Raw genomic sequence first — 16,470 nt, forward strand, 5'->3', positions numbered from 1 at the left:
TTCACTTTGTCTTGTAGCAAAAAAAAAAAAAACGAAACGCATGTTGTTGTGGTGTAGCTAATCAAAATACCACAACCATGATAACTAAGCCCACTTCTCCTTCGTCTCTGTCCTTGTCGTCGTCTTCTTCGAACCAATCACAATTATCTCTCCTTTTATTGAACCAATCTGCAACTTGAAACCCATCTTTATATTCCCCCATTTCTTGTTGCTCGGGCAAACCAAGGAAGGAAGCTTTCGAGTTTTGGAGTGAAACACTGAGAATCAGCACAGAAACATAGTATTTGCTGTATGTCAGTGGACGGCTGCAGTGTCAAATACTACGGTGGATACTGTGCGGTTGCTAACCCTTTGCAATGGCCTCAACTCAGGAAAAAGCGACGCCTTGTTGCGTTCCCAAAACCAACGACAACATCAACAAGAAGAAGAAGACGTCTTCTTCTTCTACTGAGGTTTTGGAGAACTGGAGTCTTGCTGTCGGTTCTGGGGCTGGTCCGGTTGAGGATTCCATCCCCAAGAAAGCTTCCATGGCTGCCATGATCCGCCCTGCCGAGACCATCGAGGATCCTCCTGCTACTAAGACCACCACCAGCAAAGGTTTAAACTTTATACTTCTTCTATTCTTGGTTTTTCCTAGTTTTATATTGTTCATTTGTTCTTATAATATTTCCTTGATGTCGTGTTTTCATGTGTACGAGGCCGTTTTTGATTTGCTTGATTTGTTTATTTTATATGCTACACCGAATCTTGAAAAATGTTTCCCATGTCAATCATGCTTGCTGGAAATATTCTGATTATATACATGTACGTACGTATGTATGTATGTATATTTTTTTGCACAGGAATTTCAATCATGACAAGGGCTCAGACCAGCCATCCTTTGGATCCACTGTCGGCTGCTGAAATCTCGGTGGCCGTGGCAACTGTAAGGGCGGCCGGAGCAACCCCTGAGGTAACTAAAAGAAAGATGAAGCTATGTTTGTCTTTAATTGTTGCTTTAATCTTTATGTTATGTTTTTGTGTTCCATGAATGGAATGGATTTGTTTGTTTGTTTGTTTGTTTAGGTGAGAGATGGCATGCGTTTTATTGAAGTAGTTTTGGTGGAACCGGATAAGCATGTTGTTGCATTGGCGGATGCATATTTCTTCCCTCCTTTCCAGCCTTCATTACTCCCTAGGACGAAGCGGGGACCCGTGATTCCGAGTAAACTCCCTCCGCGGAGGGCAAGGCTCGTGGTTTACAACAAAAGGTCCAACGAGACGAGCATCTGGATTGTTGAATTGTCTGAAGTTCATGCTGCAACTCGAGGAGGTCACCATAGGGGCAAACTCATTTTGTCTAATGTTGTTCCGGATGTCCAGCCTCCCATGGTAAATATATGTCTCGAATTTCATTTTATCGTTCTCATCAAGATATATTCCCCTGCTTTAGTATACCGATATCATGTCATCTACCATCGGATTTTGTTGTTCTCGAGTCCAGCTTATGTGTTTGTTTATTGATGTCCTTCTCGAATTATAGGATGCTATGGAGTATGCTGAATGTGAGGCTGTTGTTAAGGACTTTCCTCCGTTTCAAGAGGCAATGAAGAAGAGGGGCATTGAGGATATGGATCTTGTGATGGTTGATACCTGGTAAGCGTTCGTATATCGATTCTTATACTTTGCTGTTCTATATAATCATCCTATGCAGGTTCCTTACCTTTCTGCTTTTTCTATAGGTGTGTCGGATATTATAGCAAAGCCGATGCCCCTAGCCGGAGACTTGCTAAACCACTCATCTTCTGCAGAACCGAGAGTGACTGCCCCATGGAAAATGGTTACGCTCGTCCGGTCGAGGGAATCCATGTCCTTGTTGACATGCAAAATATGGTGGTAATTGAATTCGAAGACCGAAAACTTGTTCCCCTTCCACCAGCTGACCCTTTAAGAAACTACACTGCTGGTGAAACACGAGGTGGTGTCGATCGGAGTGACGTGAAACCGCTACAAATTATTCAACCTGAAGGTCCCAGTTTTCGTATTAATGGGAATTTCATTGCATGGCAGAAGGTACTTGCTTGTGAAACAAGTTATAACTTATATTAGTTCAAGATGTTCTAATATATTATTTTTGATTTCAGTGGAATTTCCGAATTGGTTTCACTCCTAGGGAGGGTCTGGTAATCCATTCCGTGGCTTACATCGATGGCAGTCGTGGTCGGAGGCCCGTGGCTCATCGATTAAGTTTCGTTGAAATGGTTGTTCCTTACGGAGATCCAAATAATCCACATTATATGAAGAATGCATTTGATGCAGGAGAAGATGGGCTGGGTAAAAATGCACATTCTCTTAAGAAGGTTTGGCAGTTCTTTTCGGGTTTCCGCTTCCATGTCGAGTTTCATTTTGAGATTCCATTTCTTTAGTTTAAGTTGACATTTTCCCTGCTTTGCCTTTATTTCCTGTAGGGTTGTGATTGCTTGGGATATATCAAGTACTTTGATGCTCATTTTACGAATTTCACCGGAGGTGTTGAAACGATCGAGAATTGTGTCTGTTTGCACGAAGAGGATCATGGTATCTTATGGAAGCATCAAGATTGGAGGACAGGGTTAGCAGAAGTCCGCCGGTCAAGGAGGCTGACGGTGTCGTTCATATGCACCGTGGCTAATTACGAATATGGATTTTTCTGGCACTTCTACCAGGCAAGTTGGTGTCTGCAATGATTTTGTTTGCTTTGCACAAATTGGCTCTTGTGCACGTCTTTAAACTACTTAAAATTTCAATGATGGATGCTTGTTATAGGATGGTAAAATCGAAGCCGAGGTTAAACTGACTGGAATTCTCAGTTTAGGAGCTTTGCAGCCTGGTGAAACACGGAAATACGGCACAACCATTGCTCCCGGGTTATATGCACCTGTTCATCAACACTTTTTCGTGGCACGCATGGACATGGCAGTCGACTGTAAGCCCGGTGAAGCATTTAATCAAGTAAGTCGTGTTATTGTCTCGTTATCATGGTTTCGTTTTGCTCCTTCATTCATGCAAATATGTATATACATTCTTATAGGTTGTTGAAGTGAATCTTAAAGTTGAAGAACCAGGGAAGGATAACGTTCATAATAATGCATTCTATGCTGAAGAAGAACTACTTAGGTCCGAACTGCAAGCAATGCGTGACTGTAATCCATTGACTGCACGCCACTGGATCGTAAGCGATTTTTGACACTTCGTTTTCATTGTCTAATCCCGATGACCTGATCCCTGAACCGTACTTTATTTCTTCAATATTAGATTAGGAACACGAGAAATGTCAACAGGACCGGGCAGCTAACAGGATTCAAACTGGTACCTGGTTCGAATTGTCTGCCATTGGCCGGCTCTGAGGCAAAATTCCTTCGAAGAGCTGCTTTCTTGAAACATAATCTTTGGGTTACACCCTATGCTCCTGAAGAAATGTACCCGGGAGGAGAGTTCCCCAATCAAAATCCGCGTGTTAGTGAAGGATTAGCTACTTGGGTTAAGCAGAATCGTTCGTTAGAAGAAGCCGATATAGTTCTGTGGTTAGTTTAAGAAACAAACTTCCTCTAAGGACTATACTGATTATTTTTGTTCGTATTTAACTATGAATCGTGTCGAGTAACTTTATTCGCATTCATAGGCATCTCTGGTATGTATCATCTACGTTGTTTACATCTTGTATTAGGTATGTCTTTGGAGTAACACATGTTCCCCGCCTCGAAGACTGGCCTGTCATGCCGGTGGAGCACATCGGCTTTATGCTTATGGTATGTACTCTGATCCTTATAAAGTTCACTCCGTGCATGCGTTTAATGCTTTTGCTTCACTAGTTTTCAGACTCTGACATGATATATAAACTCGTAAAGTCGTTCACCGTGTTATCTAATTTGATGATGTTGTCAACACATTGTCCCCTTTAGACAACATTGACCGTCGTGAATAGGTTCGCGTGTTAAATAAAATGCTCGAAACAAATAGCCCAGATCTTCATGTAGTGTAATACATTACCGTGCATTTCAAGCCAGTTCAGTTTACATTCTCCTTTAGCAGCCTTGGTTGACAAAAGCATGATTTTTTAAAGTTAATCCTTGCTATCTGCAATGCAGCCGCACGGCTTCTTCAATTGCTCACCGGCGATTGATGTTCCTCCGAGTGCTACAGATCTGGAGCTCAAGGACAACGACATCGCGACAAAGCCTATCCAAAATGTGATGATCGCGAAGCTTTGAATTGATCTCTGCAGTCTGCAAAATCTTCATCAAACATCAAATGCTTGAGCTATTGGCCTAAAATTATTAAATATGAATGTTTGTATTTGTTTGTCTCCCGTATGAACTATGAATGCTTGTATTTGTTTGCCCCCGTATGAACTGTCCTTGAAGCTTTGTAATATATTTAAACTCGTGTGTGATCATTATGTAACTCTAAATAATTGAATCGATTAATAATTGCGAATTTTCATTCTCGTTTCCATTTGCTCGACTTTTATACTAGCAGCCGACACAAGTGGCCCCATAAATAAACACGGCTGAGGCAATAACCTAATGGTGATAGCCTATGATAGCCACACCTTCCTATAGAAAGTAATTTAAGACTCCAAAATTCATTTCTTCCAATGCAAGTAATGAAACATGAAAGAGTCGAAGAAGCAATTACAGGATCATATGAGAAAGAGAAAAGTTTGGTAACCAGTCAGGGTATTACCCATCGAGATGAAGGCAAAGCACGCCAATTGTCAGCAAGAAGCAGGGCATGGTTGCGAGAAGTAGCCGAAGGATTACATTCTTGACATGAGTTGCAGCCATTTCACCTGAATGTAGAGCAAGTTCAAGGTACCCGACAGGTTTCATCATTTCCCCTTCCTGCGCAAGTATTATCATCGAAAGATATATCAGCTTAGATTGCATAAATACAACAATATGACACGCAATCATGCTGTTGAGAAGTTAGATATAGATCACGATACACCAACAAAATTGGCACACTCGAACAAGAAGCGATCCCCTTTAATCCAACCAGAAGCTCAAAGATACAACTTGCCTTTGACTGAATATTGAACTTTCTTCACATTTTCATTCAGTGACTCGATCCAACAATCAGAAGCATGAATACTAGTATTTAGCCAATTCTAAATCATAAATGCGTCTTTAAAGCTCAACTGATACTAAGGTATTAACAACAAATATGGAGTTCTATGAACAGCTGTGAATTAAATTTGGTGTGGCCAATTAATAGGAGTATTATTCCAATCAGCTATAAGAGGAATCTATCAAACTGAATGCTGCTTGCTTTCTGATATTATTTCTTTCCATCATTTCTCTAACTTCTGCAGCAGCTTCCCACTGTCCTGTTTCAGCATACATATTATACAACAATATATATGCCGCTGAGCTTTCAGGTTCCAATCTCATCAATGCTTCAGCAGCAACTCGAGCCAACTCTGCATTATTATGAAGCCTACAAGCACTGAGTAATGCACCCCAAATTTCCTTATCTGGCCCAAACGGCATACTCTTGATTAAATACATGGCTTCCTCAAGTTGGCCATGTCGAGCAACATTGTCTACCAGGGAAGCATAATGTTCGATGCGTGGCTCAATGCCATATTCACTAACCATCGACTTAAAATACGCCCAACCTTCATCAACTAATCCAGCATGGGTACATGCACTCAAAACAGAAATAAATGTGATATAAGTTGGTTGAACGTTACTCTTCTTCATTGATTCAAAGAATTCTAAAGCCTCTAAAGCATAACCATGAGATGCATATCCTCCGATTATTGCATTCCAAGAGATTACATCTTTTGGTGATTTCAACTCATCGAAAATGATCCGTGACTCAATCAGTGCCCCGCATCTAGAATACATTGTAATGAGAGAGTTCTTTATAGGTACATCAGGAATTACACTCTTTGAAACCAACTGATGAATCTGCATACCTAATTTCATATCCACAAGCCCAGTGGTGACACTAAGAACTGAAGATAAAGTATGTCTGTCAGGTTTTTCACCTTTAGCTTGCATTTGTTTGAAAAGCTCGATTGCCCCTTTATAATCCTTGTTTTTCTCGTACCCCGCTACCATGGTGTTCCATGAAACTAAATGCTTTTGAGGCATCATCTCGAAATATTCACGAGCACGTCCTAAGTTACCCATTTGAGCATACCCTGAGATCATTGAATTCCAAGACATGTTATCAGGTGTTGGCATCACATTAAAAAGATTTAGTGCCTCCTTCATTTCTAGAATTTGAACATAGCCATTGATCATGGTATTCCAAGAAATAGTATCTCTATCCACCATTTGATCAAAGAGCTCCCTAGCAGAAAAAATATCTCCTACCTTCACATAACACATAATCATCGAGTTCCACGTCACCACATTTCTTTCAAACACCCAATTTCTCCCTTTGCTTTCGACACTCTTAAATGGGATTTGATTAAATAGTCTTCGGGCATCATCCAGTCTTCCCTTCTGACCATAAGCTGCAATCAAAGTATTATAAGAAGCAATCAAATTTTCACTCGAACCATCTTTATTCCCACATTCAATCAAAGCCCTGGCAGCTTCGTCCAATTCACCATCCCGAACTAAACCAGACACAAATGCATTAACAGAGGCAGAATCTCTTTCAGGCATCCTCTTAAAATACTCAGTAGCACTTAAAGTATCACCATTATCGAAAAATCCGGTAATCAAAGCGTTCCAAGAAACCACATTTCTCTCAGGCATACTCTCAAACATCTCTTTAGCTTCATGCATCCTTCCATTCTTAGCATACCCGCTAATCATTGTATTCCATGATATCACATCTCTGCGGGGCATTTTTTCGAACAACATTCTACCTTCCTCGAGAAATTTGCACCCCAGATATGAAGTATAACCAGATATCATCAGGTTCCAAGAAACAGTATCTCTTTCAGGCATTTCGTCGAATAGCTTTCGAGCCTGCGTTATTTCCCTTCGTTTCACGTACCCACTGATCATCGAATTCCACGTTACGGTGTTCCTTTTCCCCATTTGATCAAACATGGACTCCGCTTCGTGGATTCTTCCATTTCGTACTAAATGAGAAAGCTTCTTGTTCATGGTATACAAGTCCTCGGCGTTAGAAGAATCTGCCTTTGTTTTAGAATAAGCTGCTTTGAGTTTAGAGTAAAAACGCGACGGATTCAGAAAACAACGCCGCAGAACCATGGATCTAAAGGCCAAAACGCCGGGAGCAACTGATTATTGGGAGTTGAAAAAGAACTTAAGTTTGCTCGATACCATTTTCGGTCTACCTATTCGACTCTTTTTATTTAAGTAAATTATGCGTTTAGAACCTATATTATCGGTTTATTTTATTACCTAAATTATCATTTCTAATATATTTTAACACTTAAATTTTTAATTTTTTGAAATCATACTTAAAATTTAATTTTTATTTTATTTTTGTATCTTGTCGTTAAAAACTTTAGTTTTGTTTCATTTTAGTAGCCCTCAAAATTTAATGTTAATTTTTGAAAAGATTGACAATTCATTTACTACAACAGATCAAAACTGATAATTTAAGTACTAAACGTATTAAGTTTTTAATGACGGTGTATTAAAATAAAATAAAAACTAAACATTAAATATGATTTTAAAAAAATATTAGGTACTAAAAATGACTAAAACTGATAATTTGGATAATAATCTTTTTCTTCCAACAAACGACACCGTGATGTGTATGTTATAGAAGATTAAATTGGGCCACTACAATTCCAAACAACAATATGATAGCTTTTTGGTCGGCTTCCTCGCCCATATAGGGTTGTGAGAAAAATGATTTTCCTATATAAGACATTCACCATATTATTTCTTGAATTGGGGTTTTTTATTACTCTGAAGATGTCATATAGTCTAGGGTCTTCTCCATTTGTCTGAAGATGTCGTGCAGTCGTGGAGTCTTCTTCATTTACCTGAAGACGTCATACAGTCGTGGAGTGGATTGTTTGGAGGGCTATTTCGGTATCGGGGTGTCGAGAGGATTGTTTTGGGGTAGGTATTCCTCCAACCAGCTAGAGTGGCAGTTGACAGTAGCTCTCTAGGTGCTGGAGGGTGGTCGATTAGGTAGGGAGAGAAAATTTGAGAGAGGGGGAGAGTGTTTTTTTTAGGAATGAGTGAGAAATGATTTTTTTTTATATTTTAAGGTTATATTTGAGAGAGGGGGAGAGTTTTTTTGTTTGTTTAGGGTTTAGGCCAAAATGAGAACGTGCATGTATTACAAATGAAGATGTTTTTACTCGTTAGGCTTTAAACTTGAGTAAAATCAAGTTATTTATGTGATTAAGTGAATCATTGAGGTCGCTCAATAAGTTCTTATTTTTATTTTTTAATTATTTTTTGTTGGAAAAGTTGTGATAAATTAAGAATTTTGAGGAATATTTTCTAAGGGTAAAGGTGGGGATTGGAATAATGAATTTACTGATTCATATTCTACTCCATGATACTTTTACAACGGTATCTCATATGCCCAAAGCGGTTGAGTGATGAATGAGAAATTGATACTCTAAGTAAGGGTACATGTGAATTGTGTTAAGGAAAATGAAAAAAAACTCATATCCTACATTGATGGGAAACAAGCATGAAAATGAGTTATATACACAAATTCACTCACAAGCTTACGAGTATATTTGATTAAATACGTTCTTAATTGATTGTTTTTAAATTTATTTGGATACTCATTAATGAACTTATTAGTTTTTAGTTCGATATTCGGTCAACATTGAGGTTTTTTATTCTAAATTGTACTCTTTATTCATTAACTCAATATTTCTCTTTTTTCCGTCTCGAATTGTTATATTCATAATATTTTTTATTAATTTTATTTAATATTAAATAAGTCATCGAATTTTTTTTATAAAAAAAATAACAAAAATTTTAAATCTTAATTTCATCCATCGTATCATCATTTAAACGAGACATAATGAGTGATTATATTATAGTAAACTTAAAAAATTATTGCTCTCGGGGGCAGCGTACGGCTACTTTGGACGATTCAGAAGGTGAAGAAGGAAAATGTACTGGCAAAGTAGCAAAACAACACAATCTTTCCACCCATGTCTGCAACCAACAGTAAATCCTTCGATGCATTAAATCTGCATTCTTTAATGCATCAAATATGTTTAACCGCGTGGTAACCGGTAATTAAGCTCTTCTCCATGTCAAAAAGTGAATTTCGAGTCTCCATGATTTGAAGTTGCCGTCTTTGACACATTCCTTTTTCGAACAATGGTTTGCGGGGACCACACATGTATGGATGGAAAAAAATCTGAATTTTACGTTAAAAATCGAAAATCGAATTAAACGGGGACGGAAAAAAATCGTTTATGTTAAACAGGAACGGGGACGAAGAAAAATTATTTATGTTAAACGGGGACGGGGACGGGAACGAGTTTAGTAATTCCCGCCCCGATTACCCGATTACCCAGCCCGATAAATATTAAAAATAATTATTATTATATATATATAATATTAATAAATTTAAATTAAATTAAAAATATATATAATGTTTATATATTTAATTTAAATATATATACCGGTCCGATACCCGTTTAAATAACCGTTTATGTTAAACGGAGATACCCGTTTCCCGCGATTTTTCCCGATTTCCGATAGGGATTACTGTTTAAATCTCCACGATTTTTTAAACGAGGACAATTACGAATTTTTTAAACGGAGACGGAGATAGAGTCCAATACCCGGCCCGTTGCCATCCCTACACATGGGATCACATGGGGTGACACAGTCAAACAACAGGGAAAAAATGAAGTGAAAGCAAGGGATGAGGAGAAGGTGGAACTGAAATAAATGATAACATGCATTGAGGATGATGGTAGTGCAGGCAATCAGGTAGGGGTGAACAAAATTCAATTTGGAATTGAGTTTTTGAGTAGAATTAATTAGATTTGACTTAGTCATGTTGAAATAAAAAAAAATTAATTTCGAGTTGAGTTATAAAATAAAACTTGAATAATTCAATTTTTGAATTGAATCTCTCGACTCTGTATAATATCATATGTAAAAAATATGAAGAAATATATATGTTTATCATATATGGTTATATAAAATTATTTAAATTAGAATCTTATATTACCATAACATTATATATATATATATTTTCTGACTCGTCAACTTTAATAAATCTCAAATAAAATTTAAATTATAAAAAAAGACTTGTCAATTTGAATAACTCGAAATTTTTTAACTCGATTCAATCAAATACTCACCTTATAATTAGGATGGATCGAGGGGTTATTAAGGTGTTGTCTCACCCTATGAAAATTCTAATCTTTATATAATTTTAATAATTTTTTAATTTTCTATTAATAATTTAATTTTACACTTTTTAAATTTTATAGTTTTGCATTCCTTAAGTTTTAAATATAACTTTTTAGGTTTATATCCCAACATAAATTCACGTGTTCGTCCTTACATGATTAGGGATGACGATGGGTCGGGTTTTTTGTCTACGCGATCGACCCGAATCAAAAAACATGTATCATCTATCCGATCCGACCTGAAAAATATATATTCTCCACCCGATTCTAACCGACCCACGTTTTTAGAGTATAAATCTGACCTGATATAAAATAAGGATTTAATTAATTAAATAATAATAATTATTATATATTTTAAAGAAATTACATTATTATCCCAATGTTAGATCATGTCGGATTTGAGTTTTTCACCCTCCATCCGAACTTAACAAGAATCCGGATTTTAAAAAAAAAATCAACCCTATCAAATTGGATAAATCCGGAAATTATTAGTTTCTGGTTAAATTCACATCCTTATGCATGACAAGAACAAAGACACATCAGTGGAAAAGTTAAGAGAGTGAAGGGGGCATGATCTTTGCTCATCAGGGCTCAACCAAAGCTTGCCTTGTTTGAGGAAAGACAAAACCTAAGATGCCTATTTTCCTTCTCCATACACTCTTCTAGAAACTTCCCCTCCTGTCCTAAATGGTATAAAAGAGCCTTCACTGAAAACAACACATGAAAACCTATAGTCACTGAGTCCCTTCGACAAAACTGGCTATGTTGGAAGCTTTTTCCACCCTCTAATGGCAATGCCGAACATCAAAACACCACACACAGGCTGAACTCAGCTCTCGTTTTTAGCAATTTAATTAAAACAGTGTGTGAAGCACAACGTTGACAAGGTTGCCAAGAGTACTTTTGTCAGAACATGAATTGGCAAGAAAGTTAATGTAATAATTTTATCGAATATTGATGATAAAACGAATATGGACGAATAAATTATTTAATCCGGAACTAAATTCGCGTATTTAAATCTGCTGCAACAACAAGTATCTGTCATACATGAATATCATTTATTGTTCCATGAATGAATGTACTTATTTTTTGGTTAAACAACAATAATGGAAGCACAATGTTTAAGGTAATTAGGGTGTTTGAACAGTCTATAAATCCCACCCTCCCATGTAATAATATCATGCTTGTTGTAATCATCCAAAGACCTTCTTCCTCACTATCTTACGGGAACAGACAAGAAAAATGTCGACACTGGATCATCTCTTTGATCTCCCTGAGCAGATTTGCTATGTGCAATGTGGTTTCTGCACTACCATTTTGCTGGTAAAAAAGGAATATGGATAAATGCATGCATGTTGAAGTGCTTTGATCTCTCTTCAGCTGCTGATAATCTGGGTGTTTTTTGAAAATTGCAGGTAAGTGTCCCGTGTAGCAGCCTGTCCATGGTGGTTACAGTGAGATGTGGGCACTGCACAAGCCTTCTTTCAGTGAATATGATGAAAGCTTCATTTGTGCCACTGCAGCTTCTAGCTTCCCTTGGCCATGACGATGACGTATATTTATATATATATAATTATATATGCTCATTATATATATAATACGTTTATTAATTGATTATGGTTCTCTGAAGCAGGAAAAGGGAGTACTTTCAGAAGAAGTGGGTGCCCCTAGGAAGACCTCAGACAGGAGCAGCCCGTCTTTGCTGAGCTCTTCCGATAATGGAGATGAAGATATAGTCCGTGTGAATCCCACAGTGAACAAGCGTGCGTTTCGATTTATAGCCAATGGATGCTGCTCGTTGCTTAACTTAAAACAAGAAACTGATCAAGTAGCTTAATCATACATCAGAATTCTAATACTAGTTTGGTTTAAATTTTACAGCGCCGGAGAAGAGGCAAAGAGCTCCATCGGCTTATAATCGCTTCATCAAGTAATATATATATATATATATATATATAACAAGAATTTCTTTGACTTAGTAGTTAGTACATTTATCATATATATAGATTCTTTCATTCTTGGTGGCTGCAGAGAGGAGATCAGGAGACTGAAAGCTCAAAATCCAAACATTCCACACAAGGAAGCCTTCAGCACTGCTGCAAAAAATGTAAGTTTCAGACACCCAAAAGAATTAACAAGACGACAAACCAATCCTTTCCTGCATATATTTTCTGATCTACATTTATATGTATGTATATATATGTGTGTGTTTATGTCTAATACAGTTATACTATATGTCTTGATATTTCAGTGGGCCCAGTTTCCTCCCATGCACAAGCACAACAAAGGAGAAGGAGAGAGTTGTGAGCAGGAAGAAGGAGATGCATCATGGAACTCAGAGGCTGCTGAGGTTAATTAATTAGCTTTTCTAACAGGTCTATTATGATTTAAATGCTTTACAAGTACATCTAGCTAGTGTAAACTGTTTTAGAGCAATAAAAAAGTTCTGTACTCTTTAGTTCATGAGCATATATATAACAGTACAAGACAAGTTTCAGACGCATGCATGCTTAATTACCATGCAATGCATGCATGTTTATCCTTCTTCATGTCTTGTGATTTCTTATATATGGGAATTAGGCTTGCAAAAAGCAACAGCAATACATATTAATTTTAAAGAGTTTTAAAGGCTAGTTTCCCCATTTCAAAGGATAGGGATAGAGGGTAGTTCTTTAATTGCAGTTCAACTACTACACGAAAAAAATTTAATAAGCTACCCTTTTGGGGATACTTGAACACACTGTTGACACTTGGTTAGGTCCTTAAATGTTTGGGGTAATCTATTCCACTGAAAAGGGTTGCATGACTTTCTGGTTTCACAAATTTCAGGCTCACATACAGGGCAATGATTTCCGTGAAAGAAAAGCAGCAAGGAGTTCCATTTGGGCCAAGTTACCCCTTGAGTGAAGTGAAAGAACTATTAATTTCAAGCCCCGGTTGATTTTATTACTATATATTTTCTGATGCATATATATATATATAGTTGGGTTTCAATATCATTTTGCCCCTTTTGTGGGAGATGCTCTTGGGAATGAAGAACTCTTTTCACTGCAAGCTGCCAGAGAGCTGTACCGGTGATTACTGACTGCCTTAAACCAAAGAAAAAGCTTCAGTGTTTTCAGAGATTCCAACTTTACTACTGCTGGTATCTTAGCTGGTTCTTTTAAGATTTTAGTTACCCAGAAATGAAGATTTAACTCGTATTTACATCACGCAAAGTGAAATACTAATGATTATTTGCTTACCTATGAATTTAGACCCGTTTCTGCAATAATATTAAGTACTGTTATTCAGTGCTTCCGGTACTTTTTCCTCCTTTCAAAACTCGGCTTCCTTTGAATTTACCTACCTGGGAAATCGGAAACCAAACAACTTATAAACTCATCAATGCAATCAACACAATTGCAGAACAATATATACATATATGTGTGTGTATGAATATAAGAAAATGGTGAAGATAGTGAAGGTTTAGGGTTGGGATTGTAGGGTATATGCTTCAACACTTACCCATGAAAGGCCTGTAGGAAGAGACACCATGAACATATGCTCGAAAGAAGTCCCTATTCTCCTTCTCTAGCTCTCTCCACACTGAAAAAACACATCTATATATGAAACTTTGAAACCCTAAACTCTCGTTGATCACATGTAATCGTCATCGTCATTGTCGAACTTTTTTTATTACCTGTGATTGTAATGCACGGCCGAATGCTTGCGTACTGTGCCAATGCCTTGACGCATTGTTGTTAGTTCATGTGAAGAAGCAAGCATCTCTCTATCAGATGCTGAACCTGCAGCGCCATGCAAAACCAGAAAACAAAAACACAGTACTGGTTAAACAAGATGATGCTTCTTTCAGTGCACAAGTTGGAAGAGAGGTTTTCATTTCACTAACCATCCTGATGTAGCTATGTGGGTGGCAATGAAGACAAGGAATCATTTTGACAACCATTTTTGAAATTTTGTCAATCGAGTCATTCAACTATTTAAATTCATTCAATTAAGCCTTATGTCGTTAATGGAAGTGTTAACGTGACAGTTAATAAAATTGGTATAATTATACATCTAGTCACTCTTACTTATATACTCTATCAATTTGGTCATAATTTTAATAAATTAAAATAAATTTAACCCTCGAATCGGATGTACCACGTGTCGTGACACATGGCACCAGTGACACATGGCACAATTTGATTCGATAGTTAAATTTATTTTAATTTATTAAAATTTAGAAAATTGATAAAATGTATAAGTAAGAGTGATCAAATGTGTAATTATATAGTTTTATTAATTGCAATGTTAGCAATTCCTTAAAATGTTAACGAGATGTGGCTTAATTAAATGTATTTAAATAGTTGTGTGACTTTGTCTGAATAGGAATATGATGAGACGAAGCCGGAAGTGATTGAGCTTCATTGGAAGGGAGCAGGTGATGAACTGGTTGCCCCTTAGATCTTTGAGCTGATATCACAACAGAACAACACAAGTGTATGAGAATATTTAATCACAAATAGCTGACAGTTCTATTTGAAACACGTAAATTCAATCTTGCGATTTCCCGCAATCTGAATGTATCTTTTTCTAAATATATACAGAATACCATTTTCTCTTTGGGCTTTTTCCTTGACGAATAAGTAATGGAACTTAGGTTTTGGATCCATACTGAGAGGCCTAAACGCCGCACGTTATCCAAAGTTCAATTTGCTTGTCTGTTTTGGTCCTTTCGAACCCAACCTGACTCAATCTGGCCCAAAAAATATATACCTTACACCCGACTTCTATTCGACTCGATTTTTAGAGTATAAATTGACTCAACCCAATATAAAATAAAGACTTAATTAAAAAATAATAGTAAAAATTTAAGGAAATTACATTATTATCCTCGGTCGGGTCGAGTCAGGTTGGAGTTTTTTCACACTCCACCAAAACCCGACCCGAACCCGATTTTTTTTTTATAAAAAAATCTGACCCTATCAAGTCGGGCCGGAACCCGTCGGATTCGGGTTAAATTGTCATTTTAGGTACATTACGTGTTTAGTGCCTAAACTATTAGTTCTGATTCGTTTTAGTGTCTAAACTTTCAAAATTTTCAAAACCATACCTAAAGTTTAGGTTTTGTTCCATTTTAATTTTAATATCATTGTTCAAAATTTAACGTTAAGTTTTGAAAAAAATATTAAAATATTAAGTACTAAAGCGGGCAAAAACTGATAGTTTAGGTACTAAATGCGTTAAATTTTTAACGGTGGATATTAAAATGAAATAAAAACTAAACGTATGTTGGTTTTGAAAAAATTAAAAGTTTAAGTACTAAAACAGGTCAAAACAGATAATTTAGGTACTAAATATATAGTTTACCCTAAAATCTAATTTTAGTTGGATCGATAATTTTTCTTATCTTTTTTATTTTAATTTAGAATTTTAATTAGAAATTTAATTCTGACAATTTATTTTAAAATAAATTTTAATTTTTTAGTATTTTTTATCATTATAGAATTTTAATTGAATAAAATATTACTTTATTCAATTTAATTAATATAAAATAAAATCAAACTATATGTAAATTTTTTACACATGCTTTTATTATAATATAACTAATAATATATAAATAAATAAACATATATTTTCCTCATTGTTTTGGAATGAGTTAAATAGAATAGTTTTTTTTATTAAGCTAAGGTGATTACAAGTAGTATATGTTTTATGTGCTCTCGACTATCTGACAATAAATGCTTAATTGCATTGCTGAAGCTGTTGATGCTCAAATCCGTGACCTGTAAGAGTAACAATGATTCCTTTAACCACTGAAATAAATTGGTTCGTGCAAACAAAATAGAATAGTTGACTCTAAATATAAAATTGATCTGAAATAATTTTTTTTTATAAAAATTATTATTTATAAAAATTATTATTCTATCAAATTAATTTTTATAAAAAATCTTACTCGTAAACGTACGGACATACGGCATTTTCACATATAGCTCTCAAAGACTACTTTTCAGCAGAGCAGCCCATACCAAACTAGAAACGACAATATCTTGTACTTTTCAATTGATTATTTTAATTAAAGTTAGTAGTTTTTTTTATTAAATTAAATCAAATTTAATTTAATTCTAATTTTGAATACAAATTAAATTAATATTAAATTCAAGTTACGATTCACAAAT

The 16,470-nt window shown here is 36.1% G+C and overlaps 3 protein-coding genes and 2 long non-coding RNA genes across 6 annotated transcripts; 2 read left to right on the plus strand and 3 right to left on the minus strand.

Annotated features, from left to right (window-relative positions):
* Positions 1 to 107: 107 nt before the first annotated feature.
* LOC120179598 (copper methylamine oxidase-like) lies at positions 108 to 4,439 on the plus strand. Of its 2 annotated transcripts, XR_005521625.1 has the most exons (13): positions 108 to 597; positions 843 to 952; positions 1,066 to 1,371; positions 1,523 to 1,635; positions 1,722 to 2,052; positions 2,124 to 2,339; positions 2,448 to 2,684; positions 2,785 to 2,970; positions 3,050 to 3,190; positions 3,274 to 3,542; positions 3,686 to 3,767; positions 4,107 to 4,318; positions 4,351 to 4,439. XR_005521625.1 is itself a non-coding variant. In XM_039185163.1 (12 exons), the coding sequence occupies exons 1-12, from the start codon at positions 357 to 359 to the stop codon at positions 4,227 to 4,229; spliced, it is 2,355 nt and encodes a 784-aa protein (XP_039041094.1). In that variant the 5' UTR covers positions 108 to 356; the 3' UTR covers positions 4,230 to 4,343. The 2 variants fall into 2 exon arrangements, 1 of the variants encoding a protein (XP_039041094.1); XM_039185163.1 differs by lacking the exon at positions 4,351 to 4,439 and having other exon boundaries at positions 4,107 to 4,343.
* Positions 4,351 to 16,119, minus strand: LOC120179602. Its single transcript, XR_005521627.1, has 3 exons — positions 16,109 to 16,119; positions 11,825 to 11,832; positions 4,351 to 4,424 (listed from the first exon to the last, which is right to left on the minus strand). It is a non-coding gene; the product is annotated as an uncharacterized LOC120179602 (long non-coding RNA).
* LOC120179599 (pentatricopeptide repeat-containing protein At1g62260, mitochondrial-like) lies at positions 5,180 to 7,253 on the minus strand. Its single transcript, XM_039185164.1, has one exon. The coding sequence runs from the start codon at positions 7,197 to 7,199 to the stop codon at positions 5,250 to 5,252; it is 1,950 nt and encodes a 649-aa protein (XP_039041095.1). The 5' UTR covers positions 7,200 to 7,253; the 3' UTR covers positions 5,180 to 5,249.
* On the plus strand, positions 11,549 to 13,213 carry LOC120179600 (axial regulator YABBY 4-like). The gene is made up of 7 exons (XM_039185165.1): positions 11,549 to 11,629; positions 11,722 to 11,859; positions 11,937 to 12,069; positions 12,188 to 12,236; positions 12,338 to 12,413; positions 12,558 to 12,656; positions 13,136 to 13,213. Exons 1-7 carry the CDS (start codon positions 11,549 to 11,551, stop codon positions 13,211 to 13,213), a joined length of 654 nt encoding a protein of 217 aa, XP_039041096.1.
* Positions 13,609 to 14,229, minus strand: LOC120179601. The gene is made up of 4 exons (XR_005521626.1): positions 14,199 to 14,229; positions 13,989 to 14,094; positions 13,814 to 13,894; positions 13,609 to 13,655 (listed from the first exon to the last, which is right to left on the minus strand). It is a non-coding gene; the product is annotated as an uncharacterized LOC120179601 (long non-coding RNA).
* Positions 16,120 to 16,470: the final 351 nt, after the last annotated feature.

This window comes from Hibiscus syriacus, unplaced genomic scaffold (assembly GCF_006381635.1).
Source record: "Hibiscus syriacus cultivar Baekdansim isolate YM2019G1 unplaced genomic scaffold, ASM638163v2 tig00112429_pilon, whole genome shotgun sequence".
In the NCBI taxonomy this organism is placed as follows: Eukaryota; Viridiplantae; Streptophyta; class Magnoliopsida; order Malvales; family Malvaceae; genus Hibiscus; species Hibiscus syriacus.